The following is a 15,592-nucleotide window of genomic DNA, read 5'->3' as shown; positions in this document are numbered from 1 at the left end:
CTATGTGAACACCCTTGCTCAGCATGACCGCGGGGCCAAAATGAAAGTCAGGATACCCGATTCACATAAAGTCAGGCAATCAGGGCAAGTGAGTATGCCAGTATATCATACAGAGGACACTTCCACCCCAACAGCAATCATGCTGCCTAAGAAAAGTACTGAGATGCATCACCAGAAATGTAACACAGCCGTAACAAATGATTTAGTTTATGTCATGTCAAGTACAGTTTTGACATATTTTACAATACACACTTCAGCCATATGAACATAGCCTCACACACAAAAAGGCCATTACAACATGACATACATACATACGGACCTAATACATTTTAAGAATTCCAACTTCCCCACGCCAGCCGGGACGGAAGTACAACCGGCAGAGAGATCCATTACAAGTTTGCTATTGCCTATAAGCCCTGATGAAGTCTTGGGGTACTTCCCCAGACGAAACACGTGTTGGCTGGGCAACCATTCAGGATTAAAAAGAAGAACAAATAATACTCTTGATTGTTCATCTTCATTTGTAATATACTGTGTAACACCGTATCACCAATCTGTGAGACGTCTTGATACAGAGAAATTGCTCTGCATATACTGTTGACGTGTGCACAGGCCCATTGTTGTTATGCTGACCTTGTGTCTGTGATTTAGAGGGTTCAGGGTTAACCCCTACCTGTGGCACCGTCCCACGTACATTGAAGCTACATACAAAGGCACACTCGTTGTAGGCGCCATTTCCTACCACATACGTTGAAACCCTGTCCTTTGTAGCTTACATACAATGACTACTTTACATCATCCACTAGCATGTGTCCAGAACCTAGCCATGGATGCTCTTTCTATCAGCCATTAACATTTGACTATAGACTCTTATGGACGTTCCTCTTTGTCAAAATAAGTGAATATAAGGCAGACATCGATGCAGTAATTCAAGATATCCCATGTGTCAAGATGTAAATTTCCCTTCATCAATCAGCACCTTTATAACTTTCATTTTTAATTGCAAACCGAAAAACTGAAGACCCTAAATGTTTCACAACACTATGATGAGCAAGCCGTAGGTCTATCAGACTGGCTTGCTCTGTGGTGTAATATCAGAACTTCCACATAATATTATTTTTAACATCAAATGTTATCATGCACTTGCCTTTAAGATATTCTCACAGAGACATTTAACACAACAACATTTCCAAATGTACATGAACAAACAGATTCAAAAGTTCAGGTCACCAGGGGCATATCATTTTAAAATTGGCTAGCTATTTCATAGCTCATTCCTGTGCAGCAGTTGGAACAGTCGACTACTCTGCTTTCTCCTAAATTTCTATTTCTACAGCCATTTGTGGCAATGCTCGATTTTGATTCTCTTTATACCTTGGCAGTCGCTGTTTAATTGTACGTCTTGATCACAGCTCCCACTTGTATTGCCATTCCGGCTCTAAGAGGCACAATGTTTCGTACATGATGCCTTCCTATTCTCATTACAAGTTATATCTCATGGAGATATAATCTGATTATTTGGTTGCAACTATCATTTGTGCCGATGTTACTCCAAGTCTAAACCTCCACTTGCTACTTTTCCGTCCTCATTCCACATGTGCCTTCCAATCTGCCTCTCCTGTATGTCTTCAAGATTAACTTTACACTTCTTGAATATCTCAAACGCTGATATGATCATCACCTATTGCCCGATGGTCAAAGCCCTCAATTTGTATTTTTGCATCAAACATCATTCTATAAGTCTCTCAAGATCACAACCTATGAGTCAATGTTGACCTATATACCTCACAGAACAGATCAAAATTCATGTCCTCTTACAGTGTTCTCTCTCACAACACTTTCAAGATACACCGATATCTAGCCCACACCACTTCTAAAATCCTCATCCATTTCCTTTTTACCTCTCACCATAACTCCTGCAGTCACACCACCTGATCGACCAACCTGGTATGTTCTCACTCACGAGTCTGCAAATCACTTTTGTTGACAACTCCTCAATCCTGTTGCTTTTGAAATATACAAAACTGTTAGTCTCTCGGTATGACTTCACCAACAAGGATATGTATTCTAGAGAATCATCTTATAAACCTTCCTAAAGGTCCAGTAGTACTGCCGCATATAGACACCATACCTATCCCACATTGTATTGTAAGTAATGTTGGAATCATCCAGAGCTTCATACCGCAGAGAGTGCTCCAGTTTCTATTGGATTCTGGCACCCTTTCGGAGGGCATGTTCGATAGTGTGTGGGATGTAGCTTCGTCTGTACGGGATGTGCTGAGTAAGGTACAGGAGGTTCAATGATGTGCTTCAAACACGGTGAGGCAAACGCTGTTGTACGTAAGTATGAGAACTTCCAAACAGTGAAGCACAACCCCTTCAAGCACTCTAGTACAACCAAAGTATGCAAGTCACCAATTAATCAAGGTGCACATCATAGAGCACTGGTCATCGAGGAACTCTAGCCTTGGGCCCCATGTGATATTTGGAAAAATGAAACTACGTCGAAGGAGTCAGCATTGTCTCACGCTAGCCTCCCTGATTCCTGGACACTTGGTCCCATCCTTCGAACCCTTCCCATTTCAGGGATGTCACCAAAACCTGTTTAAAATCTGCATCTTCAGTCTGAAGACTCTTTAAAGGCCCTGCAGAAAAGGAAGCTTGAACATCAGCAAGAATTACTTTGCTATGAATGTCAATAATTACGTCTTTGTAATTATTTGTTCATTGGTAATATCTCTGAAAACATATACTAGAAGACAATATTTGCAATTTAAATTAATATCCCTGAAAAACAGAGGCAACTAAAATATTGCAGCGCTAAAAGAATTAAAACATACCTAAATGAAGCCAACCTTTCAAGTCAGTGTAAGTGGAGGAATGAACATGACAATGAAGATCAATAGGTCCGTACAAAAGTGGCAGCAGCGCGGGGAGGGACATCCGCATGCCCCGCCTGATGTTCACAAGTGAAATAACCACTTCTCCCCCACAAATAGTCTAAATCCTAGCAAACAATATAAGACTCCCAAAACAAACCGACAAGCATTTCCAAGACTTTGAGTTAATTTACATTTCAGTATTCATACTTTACAAATGTAATAAAATATGTATCTTTTAACCAAATTCTGGGAAGGTCTCAAACCCCTGACATGGAATAAAATGGTACGGTTATATTATTGCAAATCACTGTAATGTACTTTACTACTGCTAAATTAATCGTTCTTTTTTTATTTACAAAGGAGGTATATGTGGAGATATGTTTAAGCTAATATTTATTGCTACACTCTTTTTACTGGCTACCCACAACTCTGCAGGTGAATCATATGGGGAATGTGACACTCCTCATAACAGCTCCCACCCCCACCTTCCTCAGTTGCCACAATACTATTCTCACCTGTGGCCCTTGTCTGAACTCACACCTTAGGATTGCTCTGCCACTCTCACCAGGCCATTCTACATCTTCAAATCACTCCTTAAAACATGTTCCTCAAAGCAGATAAACTGCAACAATTTGCAACTTTTACATCAAAACCAATGTTTACCCTGCATTATTTCTACCAACCATCATCTCCTACAAACTAACTACCCGTGTTAGTCCGATTCGGTGTAAGTCAATTAAACAGTTTCCCCCATCTGCAAGCCCTGCAGCGACATCTCACACTAGCTCCACCCGCAGTGGAAGCACCATAGCTTTGATCCTTTTGCAAGGTATGTGATGGTGGTTGTTAGTATATGGCTTCTGCCACTTTCGGGATACTACATATTGCTGTTCAATAAATAACAATGGAATCGAAGACTTGAAAAGTACCAATACTTTGTAATCACTTGTAGAGTACTTTGTAAATACAACAACAACGCTTACTTAGAAGGTGTATTCAAAGTCACTATGGTGTAAAAAGACAATTAGATCACAGGGGACAACTACAAAGCGATTGGTCCTCAAAAGTCTATTTCGCAGTCTAGTTAGAAAGGGCAAGGTAGTGCGTAGACTCTTTTTAAGACTTACCAGATCTGTCCAACGTTGATGAGCGAGAGGTAGAATATCCACAGGATGGTCATGAACGCCATGTTGGCCCCTCCAGTTATCAAAATGAATGCTGAGATGACAAAGCCGCATAATGCAATGCCATTTAAGGAACAATCCATGCAAGACCAGGGCAGGAACCAGAGGATCGTTGGGGCGTAGCTTATGGAGTCCATGTTGATTTTTCCTCCAAAGTAACGTTTGATATTCTCCAAGTGCAGCTTGCATGGGAGCAGTCCTCTGTCACCGAACAAGTGCGTATTTTGAAAAAACGCCACCCAAAAGGCTACACCTAGTAGAGAAACCAGCAAAGCAAACAAAATATTAATGGTCTGCTCATCATTGTCGGAGGATACAGCACATGGAGTTGGCAACGACACAGTTGTACATAGCCTGAGTATATGCAAGGAATATACAGTCAATACTGACATTGTGTCAGAATGCTGGCTGAGGAAAAAAATGTCTCTGAGCCAACCTAGAAGGGAACATTAGCCAATACATCAAAAGATGTTACTATCAAGAGGTGTCCTTAATGCATAACCAATTGTAAGAAGAATAAGAAGGCAAGTAATTCTGCAGAATGGTTCTCTGTTAGAAGACAACAGGACTGGTCACTTTAAAGATTGGAAAATAAGAAGCGCAAAGTTGCACTGCTGGTGAGAACCACACAAGGGACAGCAATACAAGGAAGAGAAAATGTGGCCATTTACACCAATCGGCTAACATTTAGACACCAACTTATAACTGTGACGCTAGCTAATTGAATAGTAGACCATCCGCAGAAAACCTGGTTCTACAGTTTTTCTTTATTAGAGACACGTAGCAAATTGGTAGTTTTCAAACAAACACTAGAGGTAACCTCATCTGTTCACACACAACACAGCAGAAAATCCATATATTCTCAAATGTGGTAAGTTCTTGATGTCTTAAAGGAGTCTGAGAAGTACTATGGATGAGAATGAACTAGACAGTTTGCATGGTGACTAGTTTTCATGAGAAAGCAGTGCTCTAGTAACCCCTCACACTGCTCGCCCCTTCCCAATGCCAAACCTTTTGTATGTTTTAGGTACTTGGAGCTCAAGGCATGGTTTGTGCCTTGTGTTTGCTTTGTTTGTCCTACGTTGGCAGGGTATGCCCAGATGTGGGTCTCTTGCTCACTTTGCTACTGGATTCAAGCTAGCTTGGCTGATGAGGGCTGTTAGCCCAAAACCGGTCCTAGGATGCTTGTTTCCGGTCCAGGGAAGACATGGCTTGGCAGTTCGAGCTGGACTGTTCCCATGAGGCACAGGGACAAGTCTGATTTGCATATAGCTGTGTCTGAACTGGGGTGGCGAAGTGAGCTAAAGAATGCTGATGGATTCAACCCAGATCTGTGACTGGGAGGGGGAGTGTCTGAAACATTTCAGGACTCCGTCCATCATTTCCTTTGGTTTGCTTTGTTTGTGGATACCCCTGGAGAGACCCAATAAATGTTATTTTAGGAAAAATAGTGAAAAGTGCTATGCAAAAAAGTGTAAGATTTTTCCACAAATGGCATCAACAAAACGTTTGCTGTGCTAAGTTCATTACTTTCAGAAGCAGGCACTTTTTTAACAGGTAGTAGATTATTATTATTTTTTTAAATCGCTAATACATACTTGCAGTTTGTGTTGGAAACAGGTGCCAAACACACGGGCGAACCTGGAAAGGTATACATTTATGGAAAGTAGACACTATTGGAATTCAGCGTGGGGTCATTTCGTAAATAGCTCATTATCTCCCCAAAGAAACTAATTGTTGAAATGAAAAATAATTTTAAAAAAGCAGGAAGAAATAGATCACTATGTTTTCATCTGTAATGTATTACTCCTTAGGCTGGTTTACAAATGTAATAAAAGCACAATGTGTTCTTTCTAGAATACTGGTTTACATATAGAAGCAAAAATTGAACTGAAATTCAATTGTTAGTAAAAAATAAAATCTACAATTTGATGTTCTTACACTAATACTGATAAAAAACCAAACGGTAGCCCATTTAAGTGGCTGAGTCTCTCACCCCCAATAGGGAAAAACCCACAAACACAACAAGGAAACATCAAGATTTTCCTCACCTCTCTGTGACTGAAAGTTCAGAGATAAGCAGGGATTCTTACCACCTGATGTTGCCACACTTCTGATATAAATGGCACTGAATTTGTATGGCTGGACCTATCGCCTGTCACAGCGAAGGCCCCAAACTGCAATGTGGAAACATCAAGATTTTACCATGCAACTGATCTGACGATATGAGTAGCTGCGGTAGTTGGGCATAAGATTGGTTGTCACCCAGGAAAACCAACCAACCTTTGGTTGGACATTTCTGAAAACTAGACACTTAGGGGTGTGACTTTTGTAGGTTCCACTATGTTTTTAGGGGGCACCGTTTCGATTGGGAGAAGTGTAGGAATGCTGGAGGGTAAGGCTTTGGCCATTTGCCAGAATTCCTAAAACAATTTGTGACATAAATACGGAAACAATAAAAATCTTTGCCCCACACCTTGATATTTGCAGGGCATTCTTGGTGAGTAAAAATGCTGGCATCAACACAGGCAACACCACCTGAGACACCCTGGGTCTCCAGGTTTCATAAATACCCAGGGTTGGTAGGGTTCCCTGTCTGTCACCTAACTCAGATCCCTACTAGCGCAGTCAATTACAATTATAAGTGAGAGTAAACTGAGATTTCTTTGGATGTAGTTTTGAGATACGGGCTGACAGAGACTGGGTAAATTCTCCCATTCTGAGTTCCCATGGGGGGGAAAAAAACTTTCTGATGCCAGGAAGGAGAGTGGGGGTGGAGAACGATAGTAAGATGGCCCTGCAATCGGCCCATTCCATTCATCACTTTTTTTTACAAAGCTCACCAGATTATTAGGGGGAAAAAGTAAGTAACAGAATGGGGTGTTTTATTTGCCTACCCCGCCACTGTACTACATGCACTTACCCTGGCCACCACACAGTCTTACTTCCACTATATTAAAGTCGCTAAAGCGGACATTCATATTTTTAGCTCTTGTCCAGGCAGAACATGCGCTGTCTCTCAAGACATGCTGTATCTACTGTATGGGCTTTCAGCACGCCCATCCATTTTCATTCATTCCTTCATGTGCCTTTCGAAATTCTTTTGTTTTCTCGTTGGTGTATTGTTTGCATTTGTCCCTCCTTTTGCTGTTTTGATCACGCCCTGGAGACTGGCCTCGTTACATGGCTCACTTCCCTATCAGCCATATAAGTTAGTTTTGGCGCACTACTTTTTCTTTTCCCTGGACTAGTTTGGCTTTCCGAATGTACTCAGCCGAGGGCTGCAAATCATATCCTTATCTTGCTTTCCACTGTCTTTGATTTTACTAGCGCTTTTTCAGCCGGAGGCTATGTTGTTTTTCATACTATAATATTTTAATTTTCATTAGCTCAAATGTCGAAACTTTAAATAATATATTTACTTAATGTAAGTGTAGTTTACTAAGATAGCCGGCAGTAGGATCAACCTATTTACATTGTACTTTTGACAGTGTGATCATTTGGATATGGTTAAAGAGGTAACCGTGCGGTTACTGCCCCATTTTATGAAAATGAAGCAGCTTTAAATTGCGCGCTTACAACTTTTAACGTTTTTTAATGCTTCAATCATTGGTGAAATAAAACCAATATTAAGAGATGCCTCCTTGTGCTCTTAAAATGGGGCATATAATGTGAGATTACTGAACAATATATCCTGCAAGTGGAAAGTGCAATACCACCTTAGCACCTCTGCAGCACCACCTGAGCATCAGCGCAGCACCACTTCAGCACCAGTCAGCGTCACTGAGCACCACTACCACAGCACCACCTGAGCATCACTTAGCAGCACCTGAGCACCAATACAACACCAGTGCATCACCACCTCAGCCACAGCACCAGTGCATCACCACCTCAGCACAAGAACAGCACCACCTCTGCCCCACCACCGCACTACCAGCACAGCGCTACCTCAGGATCAGCGCAGCACCACAACCTCGGCACCAGAGTAGCATTTCCTCAGCATCACTCAACATCACCACAGCACCATCCCAGCATCAGCAAAGCACCACTTCTGTATCCGTGCACTGCCACCAGTGCAGCACCAACTCAGCACAAGCGCAGCCCCACCACAGCATCAGCACAACCACCTCGGCAGCAGTGCAGCACCACATTAGCAGCAAATCAGCACCAGAGCTGTACCACTTCAGCATTAGTGCAGCACCAGTGTAGCATCACCTCAGCACCAGTGCAGCACCATCTAAGCACCAGCACAGCATCATCTGAGCACCACCAAAGCATCATTCAGCACCACCTGAGCATCACTGAGCACCACCTCAGTATAACTCATCACCACCTCCGTATAACTCAGCACCTACCGAGCTCCACCTCCACACAAGCATACCACCACCTCAGCACCAGAGCAGCAGCACCTAGGCACAGCATCAGCGCAGCACCACCTCAGTATCAGCACAGCACCACCTCAGCATCGGCACAGCACCACCTCAGCACCAGTGCAGTACCACCTCAATATCAGCACAGCACCATCTCAACATCAGCACTGCACCACCACCTCATCAGTGCACCTCCACCAGCGCAGCCCCACTTGAGCAGCAATTCAGCACCAACGCAGCACCAATTTAGAATCAGCACAGCACCAACTCAGCATCACTCAGCACCAGCTCCGTACCACCTGGGCACCAACGCAGCACCACCACCTCAGCATGACTCGGCAACCCCACAGCATTAGTCAGCACTACCTAAGCATCAGCACAGCACCATCTCAGAGTCAGCAGAGCACAACCTTCTCATCAGTGCACCACCATCAGTGCAGCACTAACTCAGCATCAGCGCATCACCTCAGCTCCAGTACAGCACCACCTAAGCACCATCACAGCACCACCTCCGCGTCAGTGCACCACCACCAGCGTAGCTGCACCTCATCACCAAAACAGCACTGTTGGAAGGTGGGTTATTGGTAGGGGCAAATGTCGGTCTGCCACTGGCAATAAGGCCACCAACACATAATAGGACCCAGCATAGGTCTTAGAAAAGTATTCCTATGCTCAACCCTTGGTAACGTGGCTGAGAGCAGACAGGCTTAACTTCAAAGACAGGTATGTAAAGCATTCAAAAACACAATTTCAGTAAATAATTAAGACAGAACACAAAATAAAAATCCAACACCAATTTATAAAAATATGTAATATTTTTATCTTTTAAATGACACCAAAACTAAAAACAATCCACTGTAGGGAACCAGAGATATGAATTTTTTAAGATTAGTCACTTTCTAGTGCTTAGAAACCAACAGTGCCCCTTTTAGTCATTTCGTTTTCTCTGACAGGGACACACCTTTAGAAACGGTTCTGGAGACTGTCTCACCACTGTGTAGTGTAGCCTTCTCCAGCAGGCTAGGTCCAGTTAGAACTCCTTCCTGAAGTTCTGCTTGCGGGTCCCAAAGTATCCAACACGCAGTCCAAGGTTCTGGAATCTCCAAGAGGGTCCTTGAAAGTGTGAAACTTCAATTCCGCAATCCACTTGAACAAAACCCTTTCAAATCCACCGGTTCTCCAGGCTGGGGATTCTTTGTGGGGATGTCCAGGTGAGCTCTGTTAACCTGTAGCTTGCAGGGTGTCTACTTCTTAGTCCTTTTGTAGCAAGGTAATCCACAGGGCTGCAGTTTTCAGATGGCGCAGTTTTCAGAGGTCAGGCCTTAGAAGTCTTTGCACAGCAGAACTTCGCAGCAGGGCACGTCTTGCTTCAAGTAAGTTTCAAGAAGCAGATCTGGAGGGCTCTGCCCCTCTCAGATACTTATTCAAAATTCTCTGGGTCAAGCCACAGGTCACTTCTGACCAATGAAAGCAGGGTAACTCCTCATAGTTATGACCACATCCGGTGGAGTGTGGCATTATGTTGTCCCAGAGTACATCATTCTTCCAAATCCATAATGGCTGATTTTCCAGCAATGAGGTAAGAGCTGGCTAAACACACCCCCTGGGATGGCTTATTTCCATGGACTCTCCCCCTACCATCTGCACATACCTTCCTTAAGCCTAGCCCTGACACTGGGTCAAGAGTGTCAAAGTGAAACTGAAACCCAGGCCTCCCCTCTGCCTTTGAAGAGCATAGTTTACGACTCCACCTCCTGGCCTGGCATACCTATAGACCAGCACACTGCCCTCCCAGCAGAGTGGTTCTTTATCACCTCTTCAAAGCAGCCTGGCTAATCCACTTATCTCTGACCAATCAGGGCAGACCACTGGAAGGCTGAATTTGGACTACAAACAAGAAAGTCTTATAACTTCTTGTATGTACACGTTAGCAGAAATTCAACAATATAATATTGTTGGATTTACTACTACCATTCTGGGAAGTCTTTGAATGGTCCGGCTAGTCCTCTCCTCTCAATATTTATTAATCAATAACTTCCTACCATGTTAACCTATGGGCCATGGGGTTTGCAAAGGGGAAAATGACTTGGGTCAGTTTTCTAGCACCAGGGCTTATAAAAACCTATTTTATAAGTATTTCCCTAATCTCTACAGGACCCCCACCCCCTGTGCAACTAAGGGAGACTTTAGGGGTTCTGAATCTGCAGAAATATTGCAGATCTTCCTTAACCAGGTTTTCTAGCATCAAAGTCGAATTTGAGCAGCTCTTTACTTTTTAAAAGCAGTCCTGGCAACCAGGGCTGGTTTTAAACTGACCCCAGGCTTCAGCAGAAAAGCTGCTGCCCTCTAAACTGCCGTGCCCCAGGATTCTGGGGACCTCTAGGTAGTTTTAATCCCCTGCCATATTATATATAAATCTAATGTGTTCCTTTCAGCTTGGCACTGGCCCTGGGCCTGGTTAGGCAGAGCCCAGGGTCAGTCAGAGTCAGTTACCACCAGTTCCAGTCAGCAAAAAGTTGGGGGGTGCCCAGGGCACAGGATGACTTTGCAACAAGCACCAATTCAGCATCAGCACTGCAACACCTCAGCGCCACTTGAGCACCAGTGCAGCACTACTACCTTAGCATGACTCAGAACCACCTCAGAATGACTCAGCACCACCTCATCATTACTCTGCACTACCTCAGCATCACTCGGCACCACCTCAGCATCACTCGGCACAACCTCAGCATCACTCGGCACAACCTCAGCATCACTCGGCACCACCTCAGCATCACTCGGCACCACCTCAGCATCACTCGGCACCACCTCAGCATCACTCGGCACCACCTCAGCATCACTCGGCACCATCTCAGCGCCTGCATCTCCTCAGCATCACTCAACACCACCACAGCACCATCTCCACATCAGAGCACCACCACCAGCGCAGCACCAGCGCGGCATCAGCGCAACCCTACCACAGCATCAGCGCAGCCCTACCACAGCATCAGCGCAACCCCACCACAGCATCAACGAGGCACCACCTCAGCACCAGCACAGCGCTACCTCAGCAACGCAGCACCATTTCCACATTAGCACAGCACCACCTCAGCATCAGCACAGCATCACCTGATAAACCAGCTCAGCACCAACTCGGCATCAGCGCAGCATCACCTGATAAACCAGCTCAGCACCAACTCGGCATCACTCAGCACCACGAGAGCACCAACACAGCACCACCGGAGAACTACCTCCGCACAAGCACACCAACACCTCAGTATTACTCAGCATCACCTCAGCACCGGGGCAGAACCACCTAAGCACCAGCACAGCATCAGCACAGCACCACCTCAGCATCATTGCAGCACCACCTCAGCATCAGCGCCACCTCAGCATCAGCGCAGCACCACCTCAGCATCAGCACAGCGCCACCTCAGCATCAGCACAGCAACACCTCAGCGTCAGCACAGCAACACCTCAGCGTCAGCACCACCTCGTCATCAGTGCACCACCACCAGTGCAGCACCAACTCAACATCAGCACAGCACCGCTTCAGTATCAGCACAGCACCATCTCAGCATCAGCATAGCACCACCTCCGCATCAGTGCACTACCACCAGTGTAACCCCACCTCAGCACCAACTCAGCACTACCTGAGCACCAGCGCAGCACCAACTGAGCACCAGCGCAGCACCACCACCTCAGTGTCACTCAGCATCACCTGAGCACCATCAACAAAGCACCACCTCAGCACAGCACCACCTCCTCATCATCAGTGTACCACCAACAGTGTGGCACCAACGCAGCATCAGCACAGCACCAGCGCAGCACCACCTGAACATCAGCACAGCACCTCAGCATCAGCACAGCACGACCTCCACATCAGTGCACACCAACCAGTGCTGCCCCACCTCGCATCAGCGCCCCCCCACCTCAGCAGCAGTTAAGTACCACTTAAGCATCAGCGCAGTAACACCTCAGCATCAATGTAGCATCACCTGAGGAAAGCACCAACTCAGCATCACTCAGCACCACCTGAACACCAGTGCAACACCACCACGTCAGCATGACTCAGTACCACAGCATCACTCGGCACCACCTGAGCATCACCTCTGCACCAGTACACCAACACTACCTCAACATCACTCAGCCCCACCGGAGTATCATTCTGCATCACCTGAGCATCACCTCTGTACAAGCACATCACCAACTCAGCACAACCTCAGCATCCTTCAGCACCACCTCAGTCTGCCCTCGGAATCTGGCATCTGTTGATTCTCCCTAGGGTCTGTCCTCTGCTCGTGTTGTAATTTAGGTACTTTTTCCCAACCTACATACTCCTGTTGTTTATGACCCCCACATAAAAATTTTTTTTAACAAACAAGCATTAGAACAGGAAGGAAGAAAAGGCCTGCACTGCAAGGACAACAAGCATTGGCATAGCCAATAGGTCTCGCTTTTGGGACCTTATAGGTATTTAGTTATGCAGCACAATATCCTTGGTGCAACAACATCAACTGTTGCATGGCTAAACACTTATAAGGTCCTAAAGGCGAAACCTATTGGCTATGCCAATGCTTGTTTACTTTTTGGTAGGACATTTCCAGGACTTCTCAGAAAGCCTTCTAAAGTTTTAAAGGAACAGTACAGTCAGTTGTCAGTGGTTGTACTTCAAACACTTCCCTCAGGATTATCACCTTTAATGAGACAGCACACGCAATTCTGGCAATGATGTTAGACCTTTAATTGGAAGGGACCAGTACGCCTCGGTAAGGCTGCTATGCTTTTAATGGGTCACTGCAGCTGGTTCTGAGTGCCAGCACTTCAAACTGGACAGAATGCACACTGCTCTCCTAAGCTGCTATATCTGTAATGAGACAATTCTCACTGTGAAGTTAGCCCTTTAATTGGACAGGGCCAACACTTCTCAGTAGGGCTGCTCTGCTTTTAATGGGTCACTGCAGCTGGTTCTAAGTGCCAGTACTTCTAGCTGGAAAGAGTCAACACTTCCCTGCTAGACTGCTATATCTTTAATGAGACAATAATTGAAAATTCTCACAGTGATGTTAGATCTCTAATTGAAAGGGGGCAGTACTCCTCAGTAGGGCTGGTATGCTTAGTTTTAATGAGTACCGCAGTCGGCTCGAAGTGCCAGTACTCGAAACTGGATAGAATGCACACTGCTCTCCTAGGCTGCTATATCTTTAATGAGACCATTCTCACAGTGATGTTAGACCTTTAATTGAAAAGTACCAATACTTCTCAGCAGGGCTGCTGTGGGGCTGCAGCTGGTTTAAGTGCCAGTACTTCTATCTGGACAGAATCAGCACTTCATTGCTAGACAGCTATATCTTTGAAGAGACAGCTTTGAACATTCTCGCAGTGATCTTAGACCTTCAATTGGGCAGAAGGACCAAGACTTTTCAGTAAGGCCTCAGGTCTTCTATTCTTTTAAAGGACACGCATGAGTATTGTCCAGCAGGGCTGTTATACTTTGAATGGCATGCTAAAAGCACTTCTTAGCAAAGTGCCTGCAATATAACACTACAGTATTGAATTCTCAGTAGCTACACTTTGAACAGGATTGTAACGATACTTTGCACCAGGGCTACTTTGTTTAAAATGTGACAGTATCAGCCCTTATCGCAAGGGCTGCAATCACTGCAATGTGAACGTGATATCACTTATCACCAAGAATGGAATAGCTTTAACAGACTGTAGGGGCACTTTTTTTTTTTAACGGGCATGACCCGAATGTCTCATTTCTGCAATAATGAGATAGTGCCGGCACTTAGTAGCAGAACTGATTTACTATGAACTGGATATTGCTTTCACTTCTCAGCAAGGCTAAAATCCCTTTAATGGTACCCTTTCTTAGCTGGGTGCTGTGGTTCCAATGGGACAATACAAGGATTTCGCAACACTGCTCCCAGATAAGTTATGGGAAACTACCAGCAGGGCTACTGTACGGGCACTTCTCATTGGGGCAGCTTTACTTTTTAATGGAAGAGGATCAGCGCCTCTCAGCACACTGCAGTAAATATATTAGCAGAGTACCAGAATTTCTCAGCAGGGATGGTTTACGTTTAGTGGGACAGTACCAGCACTTCTCTGCAGGCTGCTGTAAATATATTAAGATAGTAGCAGAGCATCTCAGCAAGGATGCTTTACTGGCAGTGGGGCAGCTGCAGCACTTTCAGCTGGGCTACCTTTTAATGGGACAGTACTAGGACGCCTCAGAAGGACGGTTTTATTTTGTAATGGGACAGTGCTAGAACGCCTCAGAAGGAATGTTTTACTTTGTAATGGGGCAGTGCTAGAGCGCCTCAGAAGGACTGTTTTACTTTGTAATGGACAGTGGTAGAACGCCTCAGAAGGAATGTTTTACTTTGTAATGGGACAGTGCTAGAACGCCTCAGAAGCGCTGTTTTACTTCTTAGTGGGACAGTACTAGCACTTCTCAACAAGGCTGCTTTACGTTTTAGTGGGACAGTACAAACACTTCTCAACAAGGCCGCTTTACTTTCTAATGGGACAGTGCAAACACTTCTCAGCAGGCCTGTGTTATCATTTAACATCACTTCCCAGCAGACTGTTGTGAATAAATGAAGAAAATGCCACAATATCTCAGCAGGGAGTCTTTCTTTTTAGTGGAACAGAATCAGGACTTCTCAGGTGGCTTCTTTACTTTTTATTAGGACAGTAGAAGCACTTCAGCATTGCTAGTTTACACTTTAAAGGGACAGTACAAGAACTTCTCAGCAGGGCTACTTTATTGTTTAATCGGACAGTAAGTATCAGCGGACTCAGTAGACTACTATAAATCTATTAACCGAGCGTCCCAGACCTTCTCAGCAGCGATGTTTACGTTTAGTAGGGCAGTGCCATAACTTATCAGCAGGGCTGCTTTACTTACTAATGGGGCAGTTTCAGTGCCACTCAGCAGACTGCTGTATATGTATTATAAGAGTACCTTAACTCCACAGCAGGGAGGCTTTACTCATAGTAGGGCAGTAGCAGCATATATATGACTAAATCCGCTATACATTTAGTGCTACACATACTAGCACTTCTCATTACGTAATGTCTGCCACACCTTTAATTGAATAGAGCTAGCACTTCCTTTCAAAGAACCCACATTTTCTGTCCTTATCTGAACGGAAGACGGAGGATCGGT

At 44.8% G+C, this 15,592-nt stretch overlaps 1 protein-coding gene across 1 annotated transcript in view; it reads right to left on the bottom strand.

Annotated features, from left to right (window-relative positions):
- Nucleotides 1-15,592, bottom strand: part of LOC146796667 (lipase maturation factor 1-like) — a 184,638-nt gene that overhangs the window by 152,219 nt on the left and 16,827 nt on the right. Inside the window, exon 2 of the mRNA XM_085629344.1 lies at nucleotides 4,010-4,319. Coding sequence (XP_085485470.1) covers nucleotides 4,010-4,319 — 310 coding nt within the window. The remainder of the gene's footprint in view (nucleotides 1-4,009; nucleotides 4,320-15,592) is intronic.

Source organism: Triturus cristatus, chromosome 10, assembly GCF_964204655.1.
Source record: "Triturus cristatus chromosome 10, aTriCri1.1, whole genome shotgun sequence".
Classification (NCBI taxonomy): Eukaryota; Metazoa; Chordata; class Amphibia; order Caudata; family Salamandridae; genus Triturus; species Triturus cristatus.
The sequence above is the reverse complement of the archived record's forward strand: the minus strand, read 5'-3'. Positions and strand labels throughout refer to the sequence as shown.